General features: G+C 42.2%; 1 protein-coding gene across 10 annotated transcripts in view; it reads left to right on the top strand.

Moving 5' to 3' along the window:
* MCF2L (MCF.2 cell line derived transforming sequence like) overlaps positions 1-22,242 on the top strand; it is a 280,436-nt gene that overhangs the window by 255,918 nt on the left and 2,276 nt on the right. For 5 of the 10 annotated variants that reach the window (XM_050947197.1, XM_050947228.1, XM_050947198.1 and 2 more), the window contains 15 exons: positions 856-925; positions 4,928-5,020; positions 5,139-5,231; positions 6,887-7,012; positions 8,885-9,106; positions 9,849-9,941; positions 11,272-11,350; positions 11,501-11,567; positions 12,476-12,591; positions 13,697-13,789; positions 15,399-15,473; positions 19,795-19,875; positions 21,067-21,194; positions 21,873-21,985; positions 22,131-22,234. In XM_050947197.1, coding sequence (XP_050803154.1) covers positions 856-925; positions 4,928-5,020; positions 5,139-5,231; positions 6,887-7,012; positions 8,885-9,106; positions 9,849-9,941; positions 11,272-11,350; positions 11,501-11,567; positions 12,476-12,591; positions 13,697-13,789; positions 15,399-15,473; positions 19,795-19,875; positions 21,067-21,194; positions 21,873-21,985; positions 22,131-22,234 — 1,553 coding nt within the window. The remainder of the gene's footprint in view (positions 1-855; positions 926-4,927; positions 5,021-5,138; positions 5,232-6,886; positions 7,013-8,884; positions 9,107-9,848; positions 9,942-11,271; positions 11,351-11,500; positions 11,568-12,475; positions 12,592-13,696; positions 13,790-15,398; positions 15,474-19,794; positions 19,876-21,066; positions 21,195-21,872; positions 21,986-22,130; positions 22,235-22,242) is intronic. The other 5 variants (XM_050947219.1, XM_050947209.1, XM_050947239.1 and 2 more) reach the window with 5 other exon arrangements.

Here is a 22,242-nt window from a genome sequence, read left to right as displayed (position 1 = left end):
TCTAGAGGAAATAGCACAAAATGCTGCCAGATGCACAAAGTAAACAAACAGAAAACATTTTTCTCCAATCCCATTCAGTTATAGTAATCTTCTGTACAATTTCTAACAGTAGGTTAAACAAAAATTTCAGAAATATAATTTTTAAATTGGTGGTCCCTTTCAAATTATGAGATGGGTGAGCATGTTTAGTTTTGTAGTACAGGTTGAACCTCTCTAGTCCGGCACCCTCAGGAATTTGCCAAACAGGTCAATGCAGAGTGCCAGCAGGTCTCCATAGGTATGGGAAGTAGGGTGCGGTGGAGTGATAAAACACCCCCAGGCTTTGCGCCCAGCATTGCCCCCCCCCACCTGGGGGGACCCGCTGCCACTCGGGGTCCTGGCTGCTGGCCCCAGGTCCCAGCCGCTGGCCCCATGTCCAGGCCCAGCTGCCAGCCCCAGGTCCTCCCCCTCCCTCCTGGAACTGCGAATCTGCTGTTTGTGGTGCTCTGAGAGCGCTGGGAAGGAAGAGGAATAGTTGGTAAGCGCGGAGCCACTGGCATGCAAGAGGCGCAGAGGGAGGGGGGCAAAAGGGGGAGCTTGGTGCCGGTGGATGCTCTGCACCCGCTAATTTTTCCCTGTGACTGCTCCAGCCCTGGAGCACCCACAGAATCGGCACCTATGCCAGACCATGGATTTTGCCGGACCAGGGAGAGCCGGAATAGAGAGGTTCAACTTGTACAATATTACAGCTCTGATGTTTCCTAAACTTTAGAAAATGAATTCTATGGAGAGAGCCTAAGGAAGTCTATGTTATTACAATTGTTTTTTATTTAGGATATTTTGTCATATGACCTGACAAAGTTATTTTCTTTATAGAGTATTTTTGAAAGAACTAGAAAATTACATAGAATACCCAGAGCTGGTGGGAAGGTGTTTTCTGGAAAGGGTATGTATCATGTATACAGTGCGTTTTACTAGATCGGAGTGGGCAAACTTTTTGTCCCGAGGGCCACATCTGGGCATGGAAATTTTGTGGTGGGCCATAAATGCTCACGAAATTTGGGATTAGGGAGTGAGGGCTCCAGCTAGGGGTGTGGGCTCTTGGGTGGGGGCAGAAATGAGGAGTTCAGGGTAAAGGAGGGGGCTCCGGGCTTGGGCAAGGGGTTGGATGTGGGGGGTGAGGGGGAGGATGGTTAGGGCTCCGGCTGGGGGGTCAGGCTCTGGGGATGAGCGGTTGAGGGTGCAGGAACGTGCTCCTGGGTCTGAGGGGTTTGGAGGGCAGGAGGAAGATCAGAGATAGGTCGGGAAGTTGGGGGACAGAAAGGGGTCGAGGTGGTCCTTGTGGTCTTTTAATGCCATTTATCATTCTGGAACTGAGACTGTGATGATACTTCCTCATAGGGAAGTCGTAGCGCCAAATTCAGGCCTTGTAAATGTAACTCAGCTCTGAGGTCTGGCTGCAGCCTTCTCCATTTTCTCCTCAGGGTTCTTGGTTCACCTACAAGGGCAGCACCCAAGGAAACCCCTCATAGTGAAGAGAACATAAATGAGCTTTAGATGCTGTAGTGAATGAGTCAGTCCACTAGAGACCCGTTGTGGTATTTCAGGAACACTCCCCTCTAAAGGAGTTACATAAAAATAGGCGCAATGCCATTGTAATTTACTGAGTGCACCTGTTCATGCCAAGACTAAAATTGGGCCATGGTTTGCTGCAGCCATTAATATTTTATAATGCATTTGTGAGGGCTTTTTTACAATAGTATTTTTTTCTTTGTAAATGAGGACAAATATCCATTTTTAAAATCGGTGCAAATTCTTCCACTCAGAGGTCAGAATTGAATGACCCATTAACTGTTCCACTGAATGAGCCAACATGCCTTTTAAAGCAGAGATGGGCAAACAATGGCCTGCGGGCCACATGCGGCCTGCAGGACCATCCTACCCAGCCTTTGAGCTCCTGGCTGAGGCAGGAGTTCTGGGGGGCAGTCGGGACAGGGAGCAGGGGCAGTTGGATGGGGCAGAGGTTCTGGGGGTGGTCAGGGGACGGGGGGGTTCAATAGGTGTGGGGTCCTGGGGGGCCTGTCAGTGGGCAGGGGTGTGGATAGGGGTCAGGGGACTGGAAGCAGGGGAGTTGGATAGGGGGTGGGGTCCCAGGAGGAGGCAGTTAGGGGACAAGAAGCGGTGGGGTTTGGATGGGTCAGTGGTTCTGAGGGGGGCAGTCAGGGAGTGGGAAGTGGGAGGGGTTGGATGGTGGCAGGGGCCAGGCTATTTGGGGAAGCACAACCTTTCCTACCCAGCCCTCCATACAGTTTTGCAACCCTAGTGTGGCCCTCAGGCCAGAAAGTTTGCCCACCCCTGTTTTAAAGCATTGAATTGTTAGCTAACATAGTGATCCATGTGAGTGAATGTTTTCAATGCTATTATAGTTACACATGTGGCTTGAAGCAGTTGTTTAACACCAGCGTTTGCTCCTAAACTAGTGGGCTGGACTCCATAAGTGTTGCTTTTAAAATATATATATAATGAATGAATAGGTTTGCTTGATTTAAAGACTATCTTCTCCCCCAAGTTAAACCCAGACATGATATTCAAGATGCTTGCCACAAAGAAACTGGGCTATCTTCACAGAGGAAATAGAAAAGAAACAGAAAAGAGAGTAGAGCTGGGTAAATACTACAATAAAAAAACTAATAGCAAATATTCATTAAAATAAAAACTTGCATTTGCTTTCATAATATTCACAACCTGTAGCACTTTTGGTCAGAAAATGAAACTCACTACTCTGCAGAGGGCCAATATAAAGCCTATGTAACATGTAAGCCTCATTTAAATTATTTAGAGGGCTAAAGTAGAACTTAGGCTTTGTCTTGGCCCTCTCTACAGGGGCAAATTTGACCCAGAAGATGATAGGTTCATAAATGCCTATGTGAATATAACACAAACGTTTCTCTACTTTAAAAAGTTTCAATCATACAGTCGGAGCAGAAATAATACCACATGGCTTATGTGATCAGACGTACCCTTGAATAATAAATAGTAAAACCCAATGAAGACATTGACTAATGCACAACCAGTTGGGTGATTTAATATACAAATTAATCAAATTCAGATCTGTACACAGATAACTCCCAAACAGAAAAACTGCAAAAGTATTTGAATAAATTATGTGCTACAAAGACTTTGCCCCACTCCACAAGAGTATACCACATGAGTCTATTCATGGCAGTAGCACTGATTATTTCTGAATGGATAGCAAAGGTTTGTGATGGATTAGCCATCAGCAACATTTACCACCTGGATGCAGCTGGTGACATAGCAACCTACCTCTAAAGAGCACCTCTCTATTTTATAACTGTTTGCTTATACTTATGGTTACTATTATAATGCTATAGAGACTTATTTCTTTTTCATATATTAGTTTAAGTAAGGGATTCACATATATATATATATGGCTTGTACACAAGGCGGATTTACAATGAAACACAGGGTGCCCTGGCACGGGCCCCCCCTCAACAACAGGGGGCTCCAGGGCCGAGCATGTGCAGGGGCAGAAGCTTGGTCCTGCTGGCTCCTGGGGATCCTGCTGCAGGCTCTGCACCGACCGGCAGCCAAGCTCTCCCCTCTCCCCCCAGCCTCTTCCCCTGAGCATGCTGTGTTCCCACCCCTTCCCCTCCCAGCGCTTCCACTGCCTCCGAACAGCTGTTTGCTGGCACTCAGGCCCCTCTGGGAGGGAGGAGGAGGAGGCCGAGAAGAGGCAGGGGTAGGGCCTTGGGGAGGGGGTGGAATTGGGATAGGGCAGAGCAAAGGCAGGGGCCTGCACTCCCCCTACACATACCCCCATGCCGTGAGCTGCTCAGGGCAGGGGGCTGGAGTGGGACAGGGGGCTGGGAGCCACCCCCATGATCCCAGCCCCCTGCCCTGACATCTGCACCCCCTCACACCTCGCCCAGCCCCATGCCCACCCTGACTCCTGCACCCCCCACATCCCCACCCTGAGCACCAAATGAGAGCTCCTGCACACTCCCCACACATTCCCACCTGCATCCCTCACACCAGATGGGAGCTTCCCCAGGTAAGCGCTTCACGCCCCAACCCTCAATCCCCTCCTGCACCCTAACCCCCTTCCAGATCCTGAATCCCCAGCCCTGACTCCTGCACCCCCTCACACACCTCCATCCCCCTGACTTCTGCATCCCCCCGCCCCCACATCCCCACCTGCACTCCGCACACCAAACGGGAGCTGTCCCAGGTAAGGGCTTCACACCCCAACCTCCTTTCCCAGCCCTGAGCCTCCTCCAACACCTTAAGTCCTAGCCAGACCCCACATCCCAATGTTTTTTACCTTTAATAAAGTGCTCTGATCCAAAGCGCTTTACAGTAGTTAGCTAATGGTACAAACAATATTTGGAAAGATTATTAAGTGGTCCGCTAAGACTCCCAGCGATTTTCAAGTGGTCTGTGGAAAAATAAATTAGACTACAAAAACAATCAAGGTACCTCACTTTATTTTCATGTACTTCCTATTACATGTAGGAGGAGGAAGAATTTAAAAAAAAATGAAAAATTGGGGCGGGGGGGAGATAAGAGAGAAGACCCTTTTTCTTGGCTGGGTCCCAAGGAGGGGCCCCAAAAATGAAACTGAGCACAGGGCCCCACTAACTCTAAGTCCGCCACTGCTTGTTCATATTTAACAGACATTTAAACTGAAGCAAGAATTAACAAGAAAATGTTGTTTTGAAATTCTGCAATACAATGTGCAAATTCATAATATCCTTTAAAATGATAGTGAATATTTTAACTATTTTTTGCCAATAAAGTTCCAGGGAATTTTACTGTTGTTTGTCTTGGTTTTTCTTAGTCTCATAAGCAGGCATTCCTAAGAATTGTAAGTACTTTTTAGTAAAAGTTCAGTACTCGAATTCACAACAACCTTTTCCCCCAAATTCAGATGGAAGATTTCCAGATTTATGAAAAATACTGTCAAAATAAGCCCCGATCTGAAAGCTTATGGAGGCAGTTTTCAGACTCTGCATTTTTTCAGGTATATTTATTTATTTCTTCAAAATATTTGTATTTATAAATTGATATATTTTCTCAATGTTTCTAAGGCTGAAAGAAGAAAGACTTTATGTATTAACGAAGTGCTAAATTCATTTTAGGAATGTCAGAGGAAACTTGATCACAAGCTGAGTTTGGATTCCTACTTACTGAAACCTGTTCAGAGAATAACCAAATACCAGTTACTGCTGAAGGTAAGGGATACAGAGTGGTATTAGTGCTTATGCTTTTGAAGGTTGCACATTTTTAAAAATTATATTTTGTAATTGTGTGTCACTACTTGTCTCATCCTACCCAGAGAAAAGCCTAAAAGACAGCAGAAATAAGAACATACGTGTACTTTCAAGTCATGAAGGCTGATGGACAGATCTCAGTCTGTCATCTTCTTGTTCCCTTCTCTTGTGTCTCTGATTCTAAAAGCAGGAAATGGGCAAACTAGTGTTTCTGTGTGTAGTCTTTGCTTAACAGTTGCTTTTGCCTTTATTCTCCCTCCCTCTGGGTAAACAGAAGGAGGACTAGGACAAATTGACTTGCAAGGAATACTTCCCATTTGCTTAAAATTTGTGACCGTTGGAGGAATTTGCATTATGGGCTCCAAAATGTGCTCAGAAAAATGCCTCTGTAGTTAAATAGAAACTCTGCAAGACAATGCAGAGGGGTACATTTCAGGTATCAAGTACTTCTTAATTGACACCTACTGTATGTTTTTAGAAAATATATGATGTTGAATTTTATAGTTTTATATTAGAAGCCTGAAATGTTTGAAAATGCTACACCAAATTTCCAAACATTTAAGACATGTCTGATTTTTTTTCCATCATAAATTTATTTAATGGACATTCAAGACATAACCTTTTCCATGCATGTAGATTACTTGTTTTAACAAGTGCTTCACACACAAGCAAGTTAAGATTCCAAAACTAGTTTTTAAAATCATAGTACACTAATTATTTAAAAATAACATTTGGACCAAATTTGCCTGGGCACAAATCCATTGAAGTTTATCAGGCTATAACAGGGATGAATTTTGCTGACTGTTTAAATATGAAGAGTGAAATAATCAAATGATTTCAGAAGTCTCTCTTAAAATATCCTTAATTCCTGCAATCTGACCTGCCTAATTCCTATGTGATCTCCCCCTGAAGTTAGTGGAGCACCACATGGGCTACATGGATCAAGCTGCAGGACTGGTGCCATAGAAAAGAAAAGAGCATCTTCACTTAGATTGTAAAGTCTTTGGTGAAGGATTTCCTCCTTGTTAGGTTTTGGGCAGTGCCTAGCACAATGGAGCTTCAGTCTGTGACCAGGGCTCTAGTCCGCAATATAAATAATAACAGTTTAAAATGAGCATGACCTATACTTCAGTTTTAGAGGTAGGTAACAACAGAGAGATTTTCCACAAAAATTCATGCCAATTTTCCACCGTTTTAATAGTAACTGTTTGCAAGATTGGGCTGCATAAGCCTCATTTACAGAGATTTACCTACTTTATCATTTACTAATGTTTGTAAAGTGCTCTGTGAATTGTTAAGTCCTGTGGTAGAGGTTAGCAGTAGAATTTAGACCCTTCCGACTCCGAGCCTTATATTTAATCCACTGCCATGTGGCTTTTAGAGATTCCCATCTTCTCTTCCTCCTCTGGCCTTTTTCAGATGTGGCAAGTGGGGAATTTTTGATTGAAAACGTCACAAAGGACCGGATTTTTGGTTTTGGGTTTTTTGCACAAAATTTCATCAGCTAACTTTGAAAATTTGCCTCAAATTCAGTGTTGAAAGTACACTCATCTTGAGTATTAATAGTTATCTGTTTACAAAACTGAATGAGCATTGCATCATTGGTTTTTCCATAGGAAATGCTGAAATACAGCAAAAACTGTGAAGGAGCTGAAGATCTGCAGGAGGCATTAACCTCTATACTCGGTATTCTCAAAGCAGTCAATGATTCCATGCACCAGATTGCCATTACTGGCTATGATGTAAGTGACAGCATTTCTTAATTATATTTATACAGATACACACACCTCATTTTGTTTTGTATAACAATGCAAATGGGATTGTGCAACTGTTTTCTTTTAACTAATATCTGAGCTGTGTTGTCAAAAATAATGAGAAAATGGATTTCTTACATTTCTCACCAAACTTATTACTAATACAAACTTTTAATAGATTTTATTACAAGTCCTAATCCCACTTCGCAGATCCCAATTTTCCTCTTCAAATTTTCCTTTTCAAATACAAAGTTTTATTCAGCAGTGTACCTCAGAAAGAAGAAAATAAGAATTGTCATGTCAGTTGTCCATTTCTAGTGTTGTACACTGCCTGACAGTAGACAGTGCCACATGTTTCAGAAGAAGGCATTGTTAATGCATGCCTAATACTTTATCCTTGGAGGGAAATTTCCTCTAGAGATGAACTGATGGGGGAGTTGTGTTGTAAAACCAGCCCCGGGAATTATAGCATCCTTTATCCTGGAAAGCAGTGACTTGGAAAAAGATTTGGGGGTCGTGGTGGATAGTCACGAACATGAGCTCCCTGTGTGACTCTGTGGCCAAAACAGCTAATGCACTCCTGGGCTGCATAAACAGGGGAATCTTGAGTAGGAGTAGAGAGGTTATTTCACCTCTCTACTTGGCACTGGTGTGACCACTCTGGAATACCGTGTCCAGTTCTGGTGTCCATTATTCAAGGAGGATGTTGATAAATTGGAGACAATTCAGAGAAGAGCCATGAGAATGATTAAAGGATTAGAAGACAATCCTTAGAGAGAGAGAGAGACTCAAAGAGCTCAATCTATTTATCTTAATAAAGAGAAGGTTAAGGAGTGAACTGATTACAGTCCATAAGTACATATTTGGGGAACATTATATTTAACAATGGGCTCTTCCGTCTGTCTGAGAAAGGTATAACAATCCAACAATTGGTAGTTGAAGGTAGGCAAATTAAGACTGGAAATAGGTGGAAATTTTTAACAGTGAGGGTAATGAAACATTGGAACAATTTACCAAGTGTCATGGTGGGTTCTCCATTACGAACAAGCTTTAAATCAAGATTGATGTTTTTCTAAAAGATGTGCTCTAGGAATTATTTGGGGGAAGTTCTGTGGCCTGTGTTATAAAAGAGGTCAGACTAGATGATTGCAATGGTTCCTTCTTGCCTTAGAATCTTATTCTGTAGGGTTCCCATTGATTTCAGTAGGGCCAGGATTTCACCTCCAAGTTCCATTTTATCTGGACCACCAAGTAAAGAGGTTCAGATAAGACTTTTTTTTGTCTTTGGCTAATCTCACATCATTCTATATCATATTTCTCTTCAGTATTTGATGTGCTGTTGGGTATGTATAATGTTACATATGATTTGTTGATGTGAGTTTGCATGTAATGGTGGATTCCTCATCCTTTCTTTGTTGAAGATGGTTAAACTCTAAATAAGAAACCGCATTGCTGCTCTGATATGCTACTTCTGTTCTCCTTAGGCTAATTTGGACCACCTTGCATCACATAACTTGGTGTAAATTCTTCCCACTTCAAGATTAATAAACCAAACAAATTATGTATAAAGGAACAATGTCAACTGTTTTTTATTTTACGAAAAAACATTTTGATAGAGCACCTTTTTTACAAATGTACACGCTCGTGCGCACACACGCGCACAAATTACAGGAGTTTTCTGCTCGCCTGTCTAATGCTATCTAACGTTCTTGGGTCCACCTTCCCCTACTGATTGTGGGAGTTTCGGGCGGCGGCGGCAACAACAACAGTATTGCCAGGACAACATTTTCAGATGGACATGTGTTTTTAAGTTGATATTGTCTTTTCAAAATGTAAACAACTTCACTGTTCTTGTTTCAGGGAAACCTGAATGAACTAGGCAAGCTTTTAATGCAAGGATCCTTCAATGTATGGACTGATCATAAAAAAGGTCACTCAAAAGTGAAGGATTTGGCACGTTTCAAGCCAATGCAAAGGCACCTGTTCCTCCATGAGAAGGCAGTGTTGTTCTGTAAAAAGAGAGAAGAAAATGGAGAGGGATATGAAAAAGCACCTTCCTACAGTTATAAGCATTCCTTAAACGTAAGCTATTTAGCAATCATAATAAGATAAAAGTCGTATCTAAGTCTTTGAGCTGCTTTAATACAGTATATTATGTTCACACACTGAAGACATTTTATACCTATAACTTTTATTTGTAAACAAATTATGGGCCCAAACACATTATGGGTTTGCTATCTTAAACCCTCCAAGAATTTTTTGCAGCATGGAATTTGCACTTTGAAACAAGTCTGACCAATATTGCTATAATCTCTGCCTCTTATGCTATTTACTGTGTCCTTTCTGTCATCCCCATCTCTCCATAGCCTCCTTTTTTTAACTCCAATATCTTCTGTTTGACATTACAAAATCATATTAGGCTAATGTAGTCCAGATTGCGATCTCCTTATCCATGTTAAATTGGTAATTGGGACTACTGGGGGAGTAAGGTCATCCAAAATATAAAGGAGTCCAAATCTGGCCCTTAAATAAGAGAGAATTTATGAGTCTTCCTTGATTAACTTTCATCCTGACACATTGGTGACAGCTGAGAGTAAAGCCCTAAATCTCTCCTGCTTCAACTGCATAATGCTCAGATTGTACATGATCAATATATTCTTTTGTCTTGAGTGCAAAACCTCAGATCAGTGATGAAAAGATTACTCTGCTGAATAGGTTTAAACAGTTCAATGTACTGGGATAAAAGAAGGTGACTAATGGGCTTCTGTTACCATTATTTTAATTGATATTAAGCATGTCAACATCAGTTTGTTGTGTTTGCCAGATGACAGCTGTTGGAATAACAGAGAATGCTAAAGGTGATTCAAAGAAATTTGAAATCTGGTATAATGCGAGAGAAGAAGTTTACATCATTCAGGTAATGGTGCTTCGCTTCAGTTTAAATGAACTCATTGGCTTATATTTCTGTTTTACGTACTGATCATTTTTAATTTCTGAGCCATGCACTTTCACAGAATAAGTGATGAGGTGCTTTCCACACCTACTGTATGTTTGGAAGTATTGCTCCTACTTACAGAAATTGTTTGTCTTAGCAATGTCACTTGGACAAGGAGCCTAAGTAGAGACATGCGCAGCAAGTCTTGTGTAGCCTGAAGAGGGTTAAAAGTTGAGACTCTTTTCTGGTTTGGGTATGAGCCAGTAATGCTTTCTGACTTCCAATAAGGGAAGTAAATGGAGCCTATATACATCACTATACAATCCAGATTCATAAAAAAAGTACCTAGTGAAGCATTTTTTCATGTTTGTGCATAAAGGTCTTTGAATATGTGTAAGATTCATTTAACTAGATCCACAATATGTGCAAATCACTACTGCTCAGTCGAAGTCAATGGAACTACAGTAGTTTACACCAGCTGAGGATGTGGCCCATTGACTGTAATAGAAGCCATTCATCAGAAAGACAGGAAAGAGGAAAAATATAACTCTTAATTTCTCTCTTCTTCTGATAAATTATGAAGGTAAAAAGTGAAGTATTATTCAACAATATAAAGCTTTTTGGGACACAATATGTAAGATTTTACAAGGTGTAATGATTTTTTACTGTATTATTGTGTACTGGTATAATGAGAGGAAAACAGAACCCACACACAGAGGTGAACGCAGAACGTACTTTAAACAGAAGAGGCACTCTTTTAAAAAAAAAAAAAAACACAAAAAAGAGAGTGAATGTTATGTCATTTTATAACATACTAATCTACAGCTTGCAGCCCAGTAGTTTTGTGACACAGTTCCGATGTCATTGACCGAAAAGTGGAGTAAAACTGTGTGAACATATCCCCTGATCCTGCAAGAACTTACAAATGTGCTTAACTTTACTTACCTGAGCTACCCATTGACTTCAGTGACACTGCTCAGGTGTGTAAAAGTCAGCATGGGTGTGTTTGCAGGATCCAGGCCTTTCTGATTAAAAATATAAGATTCCCAACATTTCACAAAAAACAATTTGCATAAAAAAAGACTTGTTAATTTTCTCATTAGAGAAATGAAGTCTTGACAGTGACAAAGATCCAGTCTCCCTGCCTCCTCCCCAGACCAGCTAAAAACTTAAAATAATTCCCCTTCTCCCAAGGCCCTGGGAGAGAGAGTTGTGTATCTTTTCTTTAGGGCTCTTCCTAGGTGTGTGTTTGCAGGCCTGTTTAGTGCAACTAGCTTTCAATATTTGATCACTGGTTTCTTTTTTGTGATAGGCACCAACTCCTGAAATTAAAGCTACCTGGGTGAATGAAATTAGAAAAGTGTTAACTAGCCAACTGCAGGCATGCAGAGGTAAAACATTCTCTTTCCTTCTCCCTTCTACACAGTGCAGTTTTGTACTGGAAACCCCATTCTATACATCAGAATTTTTTTTTAAAAAATCAGAATACAAAGGCTCTGAGTACAAATACATTATTTGATAGGTATTTTTCTTTCTCGCAGAAGCTAGTCAGCACAGAACACTAGAACAGACACACAGTTTACCTATGCCTGCACCGACTTGTACAAGGTAAGTAAATACGTCGTCAAATCAATTTGGTGGGCTAAGACATAGCAGATGGTTACAAAATACATTAGGCTTAACCAGTGTTGTTCATCTGTAGTTTTTGTCCACTTGCCTCCTTCTATACATTTTACTACTTAATTTTTCTTTGCTGCTGCTGCTTTTCTAGACAGTAGAATTACAGACCGGGGGTTTAAATAGCTTTTGAACTTTTACGTATTGCTTTAAATGAAGGGCTAATAGCAATGGTATGAACTAGAAAATAACTCCGTCTAGCACACCTATATGTGTCAAAAACATACCAGATTGTGTGCGTACAGAATAAAGCATTATTTATATATTTTATTGTAAAAATTTGTATATTAAACTCCAAGAAATAAAGGAAAATGTACTATACATCTTTGATTTGAATGCAGCAGTGAAATGACAACTAACACGTGCCAGCTGTACAGGATTCTAGAGACAGCCCTCTCCTCCCCAGCCTGGAATCTCACATTGAGATGGGAACCCCTTATGGTTCCACAACTCTATTTGTTTCCTCCTTCACCACTTATCTGTCTGCCCAGTGGTAACAGCTGGCAAGCCAACTTCATTCCATCATTCTTAGCAGAAGGGATGTTCAGGACTCTGCTAAAGCAGAGATCACCAGACTAGGGGCGTGGGGGGAGGAGTCCTGAATCCTTTCTCAGCCACAGCAGCAACCATAACACACATGGCTGCAATCACTGGGTGATAGTTCCCATCCTACCTTTCCAGGGAGCAGACGCTGCGGTCCATGCACACTCTTCAGTATGCATGTCTGCAGGAAGGAGCAATAGCCTTGTGGTCTGCAGAAGGGGCAGATATTTGCCATCCCTGTTCAGACTTAGAACTACAGGAGGTTTATTGTCTTATAATTTTCTTCTGATAAACAGTCCTTCAAGGATTCAGGGAAGAACTGTCAAAAAAGTAGAAGAGAGAAAAACTGATCCCACAAGTCCAGAAGGTTGTGTCACCTCAGTAGCACCAAAGTACCCCGAGAAAGGCAAAGGTGAGTCTTAGTTACAATTAAATTATCCATGGGCACAGAGTATCTTACCAAAGTGGAATGGAGAGTATCCAATGTAAAGTGAGAGCTAGGAGTATGCTTTGAGCAGGGGTGGGCGAACTACGGCCCGCAGGCCGGATCCAGCCCCTCAGGGCTTTGGATCCAGTCCGCAGGACTGCCCCCCTTGGCGCCACTCTCCTGAAGCGGATGGCACCATGCCCCTGCAGCCCTCGGGCGGGGGGCAGAGGGCTCCGTGTGTTGCTCTTGCCTCCAGGCACCACCCCTAGCAGCTCCCATTGGCCAGGAACGGGGAATTGCTACCAATGGGACCTTTGGGGGAGGTACTTGGAGTAACAGCAAGGGCAACATACAGGGAGCCCTCTGCTCCCCTTCCCCCAGAGGCCACAGTGCCTCCTGGAGTGATGTGGGGCCTGGGACAGGGCAGGCAGGGCGCCTGCTCTGGGCCTGATGTGTGCCACTGCCACCCTGGAGCCTGAAGCCCTCCTGCACCCCACCCCCCAATTCCCTGTCCTAAGCCCCCTGCCTGCACCTCACAACCCTCATGCACCCCAACCCCCTGCCCTGAGCCCCCCATATACTCTGCATCCCTCCTCTGCCCCAATCCCTTGTCCTGAGCCCCCTCCCACACCCCAGCCCCCTGCCCTGGCCTTGCATACAATTTCCCCACACAGATGTGGCCCTCGGCCCAAAAAGTTTGCCCACACCTGCTCTTGGGGGATTTTTTGTTACAGGGCCAGCATTGTAGATAAACCCTGCAGATTTGATTGTTTCCCAGATTTCTCTTTTACTGGTCAAGTGTCTTGACACTACCTCAAAACTCTCTTAAAACCCTGCCAAGAGTATTCTGATGAAGAGCCCTTCATTCCTCTGTGTTTTGGTTCCCATCACTGAGTTCAGTCGCTGGACCACTTCTAAATGTAAAGGTCTGCACAGTGGTGATAAGCTGTTACTTGGATTCTTCTGCAATGCGTGAACTTTCTGTCTTTTATTTCTCCCTCAAAATGCTAGTTCCGTGGCAGAGTGTTGGATGATTTTGCCTTGACCTTTTATCTCCTCTTTCTCTCTTTCCATCTCTCTTCATTTGTAGATGATACAGTAATTAGTTCTACCTCAGAATGCTCTACACTGTCAAAAAAGCGCTTTACACTTCAGGGCTTTACTAACCTCAAAAGTCAGAAAGGTAAATTTTTAACAAGCTAGATTCTATTTTCCAAACAAGGATGCAGTTGGTCTGTCGAGTGTGTGTTTCTATATGAATATATACATGCATATAGGGATATATATCTTAGCTCCTCTACTAAATTTAAGTTAGTTTTTGCTATCATAGACCCTCGCAAAGGCCCTACCTGAGGTAGAAAGTCTGCTGGGGGGTGGGGGTGGACAGTACCAAGTGCCTATAATCTCCCTTACAGTTGGTGATAGGGTGTTTTAGGGCCTGGTGCTAGCCAGGACAGTGGAGTGGTCAGAGTGACATGGGGGGTGTGCTGAATCCAGTTTATGTACATATCAGTTCCCTCCATGGAGTCCCCAGAAGGTATTTAAGCTGCTCATCTCCAGTTAGGGTGACCAGGTGTCCCAATTTTATAGGGACAGTCCCCATTTTTGGGTTTTTTCTTATATAGGCTCCTATTACACCCCACTCCCGTCCCGATTTTTCACATTTGCTGTCTGGTCACCCTATCTCCAGTGGAAATACTGAAGGAGAGTAGCAGTGGAAAGCTCATTTGCCTACCTCAGAGTGAATGAGCAGCAACATGCTCCACCTTCAGTAAATCTGCTCTGGGTTATCATCTGTATTAAAACCAGTAGGGAACCGCTATTTTGTTAGAAGTGTTTTCTTATTGACTTCTTGTTAATCAAATCTGCAGTACTTAATGCAAGGCTGTGCAAGGGGTGCTGCTATCTTCAAGGATATAAGGAAATAAGAATTCAATTCTTTTTAAGATGACCAGATATCCTAATTTTATGGGGACAGTCCCAATGTTTGGGGCTTTTTCTTATATAAGCTCCTATTACCCCCACCCCCCTTCCGATTTTTCATACGTGTGCTGTCTGGTCACCCTACTTCTTTTCAGAAGAGGTCTTCAGTTTTGCTCTGACACAGGAGCTGGTCTGAGTCAGAGATACTTTCTTGCTTCCTGTTGCCAAATAAATGCATTTGTAGAGTTGTAGAGTCCTTCTTGCTTTGGATGACTCTTTAAATAATCTGCATTGCACTAATATGACAATATGTGATTTTCAAGCATCCTCTTAACATGTCTTTTTAAACCCTGATTACCTTTGAGTTCTTTCTGGAGAGACTGTATCAGCATAGTGTATAATACTCAGAGCACATATGAGGTAAGCACTAATATTCCGTGCTTGCCTTGACAGAAACTCCATCTCCTACTGCTAAAAACCAGACATTGCCAATGATCCTTCTGACAGGACCAAGTATTGCTGTAGAATTAATTTTGCCAAAATAAAATGATCATGTTCATATGATGTTTGCCCCTAAAATGCAGATTAACTGTATTCTGTTGATTTACAGTTTTTAGAAAAAAAATCATATTCATATCTGTAATTGTGAAAATATCCTTGCCAGTTTAGCACATAACGGATGTAATACTCCAAAAATTAATTCCTTTTATTATAATCAATCAATGGCAACTAAAATAAATTAATCAGTAACCATTTACTGTATTCCAGTTTAAGCTCAAAGGTATTTAGCATGCAGTCTACCTATTCTGTTTTTTCCAGTTCTTCAATATCTCTCTTCTGTGTTTTTTTGCCTATTTATCATACTGCAGCTTCTCCTACCAGCCCTGACAAAAAAGCTAAACGACATGAAGTAAAGAGTGATCCAACTCCTTTTGGTTTAAGAGGTAGAGTGATAACATCTTTTCTACTTCACAATAAGCCATAGATCTCTAATGTAATATTCATATCAAATAAGTGTAGGTGCACATACGATAGTGTGTGCACAACAGTATTATCATGGGCTGTTTTTTCCATGACACTGGTTCCACACCCTTCTTGTACACTCTCAGTCAATATTTCCCCTACAGAACAGTCTCTTCTTCCAAACCCCACTTTCCAAGGCTTCTTCAGCCGTGTCTTTAACCATGTGAAAGCCTAGATGGTATTGCAGGTTTTGGGGTGTGGGATTATCCAACAGCATTGGGGAAGCAAAAGTGGATGGGAACCTGGGCGGCAGTGACCATGAGATAGTCGAGTTCAGGATCCTGACACAAGGGAAAAAGGAGAGCAGCAGAATACGGACTCTGGACTTGAGAAAAGCAGACTTTGACTCCCTCAGGGAACTGATGGGCAGGATCCCCTGGGAGAAAAACGTGAGGGGAAAAGGAGTCCAGGAGAGCTGGCTGTATTTTAAAGAATCCTTATTGAGGGTGCGGGAACAAACCATCCCGATGTGTAAGAAGAATAGTAAATATGGCGGGCGACCAGCTTGGCTTAATAGTGAAATCCTTGCTGATCTTAAACACAAAAAAGAAGCTTACAAGAAGTGGAAGATTGGACATATGACCAGGGAGGAGTATAAAGATATTGTTCAGGCATGCAGGAGTGAGATCAAGAAGGCCAAATCACACTTGGAGTTGCAGCTAGCGAGAGATGTTAAGAGTAACAAGAAGAGTTTCTTCAAATGTTAGCAACAAGAAAGTGGTCAAGGAAAGCGTGGGCCCCTTACTGAACGAGGGAGGCAACCTAGTGACAGAGGATGTGGAAAAAGCTAATGTACTCAATGCTTTTTTTGCCTCTGTCTTCACAAACAAGGTCAGCTCCCAGCTGCTGCACTCGGCAGCACAGCATGGGGAGGAGGTGACCAGCCCTCTGTGGAGAAAGAAGTGGTTCAAGACTATTCAGAAAAGCTAGACGAGCACAAGTCCATAGGGCGGAGGGTGCTAAAGGAGTTGGTGGATGTGATTGCAGAGACATTGGCCATTATCTTTGAAAACTCTTGGCAATCAGGGGAAGTCCCAGATGACTGGAAAAAGGCCAAGGTAGTGCCCATCTTTAAAAAAGGGAAGAAGAAATATTTGGGGAACCATAGCCTCACCTCAGTCCCTGGAAAAATCAGGGAGCAGGTTCTCAATGAATCAATTGTGAAGCACTTAGAGGAGAGGAAAGTGATCAGGAACAGTCAGCATTGATTCACCAAAGGCAAGTCATGCCTGACTAACCTAATTGCCTTCTATGATGAGATAACTGGCTCTGTAGATGGGGGGGAAAGCAGTGGATGTGTTATTCCTTGACTTTAGCAGAGCTTTTGATACAATTTTCCACAATATTCTTGCTGGCCAGTTAAAGAAATATGGACTGGATGAATAGACTATAAGGTGGATAGAATGCTGGCTAGATCATCGGGCAGTGATCAGTGGCTCCATGTCTAGTTGGCAGCCGCTTTCAAGCAGAGTGCCCCAAGGGTTGGTCCTGAGGCCAGTTTTGTTCAATATCTTCATTAGTGATCTGGAGGATGGCGTGGACTGCACCCTCAGCAAGTTTGCAGATGACACTAAACTGGGAGGAGCTGGTAGATATGCTGGAGGGTAGGGATAGGATACAGAGGGACCTAGACAAATTAGAGGATTGGGCCAAAAGAAATCTGATGAGGTTCTAAAAGGACAAGTGCAGAGTTCTGCACTTAGGACAGAAGACTCCCAGGGACTGCTACAGGCTAGGGACTGAATGGCTAGGAAGCAGTTCTGCAGAAAAGGACCTAGGGGTTACAATGGACGAGAAGCTGAATATGAGTCAACAGTGTGCCCTTGTTGCCAAGAAGGCTTTATGGAATATTGGGCTGTATAAGTAGAGGTCATTGCCTGCAGATCGAGGGATGTGATCATTCCCCTCTATTCGACATTGGTGAGACCTCATGTGGAAGTGTCCAGTTTTGGGCCCCTCACTATAAGAAAGATGTGTAAAAATTGGAGAGAGTCCAGCGGAGGGCAACAAAAATGATCAGGGGGCTGGAGCACATGACTTATTAGGAGAGGCTGATGGAACTGGGATTGTTTAGTCTGCAGAAGAGAAGAATGAGGGGGGATTTGATAGCTGCTTTCAACTACCTGAAAGGGGGTTCAAAGAGGATGGACCTAGACTGTTCTCAGTGGTAGCAGATGACAGAACAAGGAGTAATGGTCTCAAGTTGCAGTGGGGAGGTTTAGGTTGGATATTAGGAAAAACTTTTTCACTAGGAGGGTGGTGAAGCACTGGAATGGGTTACATAGGGAGGTGATGGAATCTCCTTCCTTGGAGGTTTTTAAGCTCAGGCTTGACAAAGCCCTGGCTGGGATGATTTAGTTGGGGATTGGTCCTGCTTTGAGAAGAGGGTTGGACTAGATGACCTCCTGAGGTCCGTTCCAACCCTGATATTCTATTATTCACTTTGCCTATGCTGCAGGGTGTTCAATGCACTCTAAGAGTATGGCTACATTTGGAATTTCAAAGCGCTGCCCCGGCAGCGCTGCGAAGTGTGAGTGTAGTCAGAGCGGCAGCGCTGGGAGAGAGCTCTCCCAGCGCTGCATGTGAACCACATCCCTTACGGGTGTAGCTTGCAGCGCTGGGAGCCGCGCTCCCAGCGCTGCTGCCCTGATTACACTGACGCTTTACAGCACTGTATCTTGCAGCGCTCGGGGGGTGTGATTTCACACCCCAGTTGCAGCGCTGTAAAGTGTGAGTGTAGCCAAGGCCTAAGTGTGTGTGCGCAACCTCTACACATTTGGAATCTGAAGGTTTGTGACATCTGAGCTCTATAGGAAACCAGCAAAACCTGCTAGACTTCCCAGCTAGTATGAAAGGTCTGGACTTGGAGGCTATTACAAGGAAGAAAAGTTTTGCTTAGGAGTCTTTGCAAAGGTCTGGGAACTCTTAAGAGGGAGGTTCCCTGAGAAGATGCAGGGAAAGGTGAAGACTGTCCTATGGGAGTCTGTTGCAGAGTCAGAATGGAAATTGGATGTCTAGTCCAGTACCTTATCCTCTGTAGAACTCTATATGGATTTGGAGAGAAAATTATTTTATCCTGGTGGCTCAGATAATTCAAATCCAGTTCACATGACAGCTTCTGCTTTTTGATGAAAAAGCAATTTTTAATTCATATATTTGGGTGTGAGTTAGATCCTACAGCCATGTTTTTAGAAAGCACATGCCTTAGAAAACACTCAGACAATGATACTGTTATATCATTGAGGTTCTCTGTCCTATAAAGTTTGTTCATTTCCATTTGTACCATTACAATACAAGCTGCTTATCCTGAGCTCCCAGCAAAGATTTCAAATACAATCCTTGCATAGACTGTTGATTTGGGAAAGCAAATAACCAAGAAACTAAATTTAAAGTGTCCTGACATTTGCCCTGTCATGCACCTCTGTTCCCATTTTTCCTTTCCACCACTCCTCCTTCCCTCTGCCCACCAAAGCCTTGGGAGGATAGATGGGCTGTGCCACTCAGTTGAAATGACTGGTGTAAAACTGGTGCAAGTTCAGTCAAAGTCAGGCCCTGTAACTGAATTATACCCTCCTACTGATATCTTTTCTAGCAACCTCTTTTCTCATAGGTTCTCTGCCTTTTTCTTTTGCTTCCTTCTAATGTTCCTCAGGTAGACAGTTATTTGGGAAAAAGGACATTTTTTTTCTAGTTTGGTGTTTTGTCGGCGTTGGGCTAGTCCTGCTTGAAAGTAATAAGAAATCACTCTTAGACATTCTGTGGGCTTTTGTGTGTTTTCCCCAGTGTGGATGTAGAATCACTTTTGACTGTTTTTTTTTTTTTATTTTTAACTCAAATGTTACCCTTCATGAATAGTAACACTACTGTTATCTGAATTCCGGTAGTGTCTAGCACCCCAACCAAGATTTGGGGCCCAGTAGCTCTGGGCGCTGTATGTACACATGGTAAGAGGTAGTCAGTACCCCTAAAGAGAGGGAGAAACAGGATGCAACATATGAGCAGAATGGTAATTGGCAAACACCAAGTTTAGTCCTCTGTTTTTTGTAAATGATAGCCTGGAAGAATTGAGCACCAGGAACAGACCGCAAAATTACTTTCCTCTATTATGTTGTTTTTTTAATTTAAAAATAATGAACAGGGTTCTAGCTGCATCTCACAAGCCCAGCAATAAAGGTAACTTTCAAGCTAAAAATGAAATTTGAGTAGAATGAAGCTGGAACTTATTACTCAGTTCTTTCACAGATTCAAGTTCAGTATTAACACTGGACAAGGCCAAATGGCTCAGTACTTCTAATCTTCTACCAGCAGCCCAGCGCAGGCAAGGTAAAGTATCAGTCCTGGGCTACATGAACCTATGTTTTTGGTGTGCTGTGGATTAGAGATTGTTTTGGCTTTACTCTGCTAGTACTAGAACACTTTTTGTGACATGTATTGTCTGGACACATGGTGCAGGAAATAGAAACTGCCTCGTAGATTCCATGGAAAGCAAAAATGCTGGGTCCCACCCCCCAACATAAGTGATGATTATCATGTTTTTATATTTAGAGTTGGCTTGGGGAATGTTCCTCCTGTCATTCTTTTCACTGGGTATTAATGATGTAACCATTTGTCCTGAACAGAAATTTATCATAAAAAATTAATTCTGAAACTTTCCTAATCTGTTTTATCATGATTTGCTTTTATGATTAATAACCACATGCATATGTTTGTGGTTACTTTGTTCTTTTAAGGACCTGTTGACCTTAGTTTGATTTTATTTAGAAGGGTGAGTTGTGCACCCTGGATGTGATTCAACATCGTAAATAAGTTAAATGGGTTAGCCTGCATTACTTGTCATGAGAAAAATAACGCTTTACAATGTGATACATACATCTTTGTTCCTGGGGTGATTACTGCAACAGTTTTAATCATGATGAATTCTCATAGTATTACTGTGCAGTTTGTCACCCCAATTTGGCTTTGAACAATAACAACCTGATCTGCTGAGGTGCTGAAGTCAGTGACTTCAGCAGGAACTGCAGGTACTCAGCAATTTGGAAAATCAGGCCACTATTGCCACCATCTGATTATCCTGTTAAGCTGCTTTGATTGTCACACCTACCCGCCAGCTTTCACCAACAGCAACACACAAATTGGAAGCAATTTCTGTTTCTACTGCCTCCCAAGAAAAACAGTCGTACACCTAGTGTGTGTGTGTGTGTGTGTGTGTGTGTGTGTGTGTTTAAAAAAAGGGACTTTTTCTTTTCTGCTTATTTTCTTTCTAAAAACATTTAGGCCCAAATTCATCACTGCCATAAAATAGCACAACTTCGTAGGAATTGTGCCAGCAGTGAATTTGGCTCCAAGGGTATAAATATTTTCCAACCTAACATTTTCCTCCCATTTCTACTTGATATATAATTAACTATTACAGACTTCGGGTTCAATCCTGGTCTCATTGAAGTCAGTGGGAGTTTTTCTTGTTTCTGGGACACTTTCGCAAAGTTAATAACTGTAGGCTATTTGTTTACCAAGGTTGGGCTAAAACATCTCATTCACTTGATGCCTCTGAAGAAAATGATGGTTGGTCTAGTGCTGAGGACCCACTTAATTCATCAGATGCAGAGGAAGAAGAAGGAGAAGGGGGAGGAGAGATTAAGCTGGTAACCAGAAATATTTTCTTTACCAATTTAGTGAAATTTGTATCGCTAATTAATATAGTAAAAGTATCAAGGGAATTTTGTTTGAATGTGCAGCAAAAAAAAAACAACCCACGCTTGAAGTCCTTAATCAGGCAAAATTTAAGGTTGGGTTTGCATAAGTACCTTGTGAAAGTTTTTTTTGTCATTTGGACTCATAGCATCTGCAGTTGTTTATATTACATACAAAAGAACTGTGAAAAGTAACACAGGTGTCTATTGTTTACTGCCTCAGTAATGAATAACAGTGAGTTAGAAAACCATATCATCCAATGAAAGAGCATATATAAATCTCTGCTTCCCTGACTAGTTCACCTAAGCGTTTTCTGGACTTTAATCTGCTATTTAGAACCTGAATGAGGGGGGTGGTTGGGTTTTGTTTGTTTGTTTTTTTAAATCAATTGATCTGATGGAGAGATGTTTCTCAGGAAGTCATTCAGGATGTTTGTGAGAATACATTATACTGACTTCATATTTTGGGTGAATAGCAACATTTATTGTCCCTCAGAGTAAATATTCACCTCAACTTCACTGTGGTTTAAAACAAATTACTCCTGCGGTACAAAAGTCAATATCTGCTTAATATCTTTTATTTTTACTGTACAGTTTAATTTGTTTTTGTTTTTCCTTCTGTGCATTTAGACTCCTGGTAAATACACTGTTGTGACTGATTATGACAAAAGAGGTTCTGAAGATCTTGCAGTGAAAAGTGGAGACCTTGTTCAGCTGATCCGTGAAGGGGAGGACAGAATTTGGTATGGAAAATTGTGTGTAGCTGCTTGAAAATGCACACAAGTACCGCATCAATTGTGATGTCATATACTTGGAAGAATTTGTGTGTTTGTATGAAGAATATATTTTAAAAAATTAAACAGTTTGACAGTAAAATTCTTTTCTTAGGTATGTGAAGAATCTGAGCACGGGGAAAGAAGGTTTGGTGCCAGCGAACAATTTATTGATGCTCATAGGCAACTCAAAATCAGCTCAGTCTTTAAGCAGCTCTGGTAAGAGA

Source organism: Gopherus flavomarginatus, chromosome 1 (genome assembly GCF_025201925.1).
Source record: "Gopherus flavomarginatus isolate rGopFla2 chromosome 1, rGopFla2.mat.asm, whole genome shotgun sequence".
In the NCBI taxonomy this organism is placed as follows: domain Eukaryota; kingdom Metazoa; phylum Chordata; order Testudines; family Testudinidae; genus Gopherus; species Gopherus flavomarginatus.
Note: the sequence above shows the minus strand (reverse complement) of the source record. Positions and strands in the feature narration are given on the sequence as shown.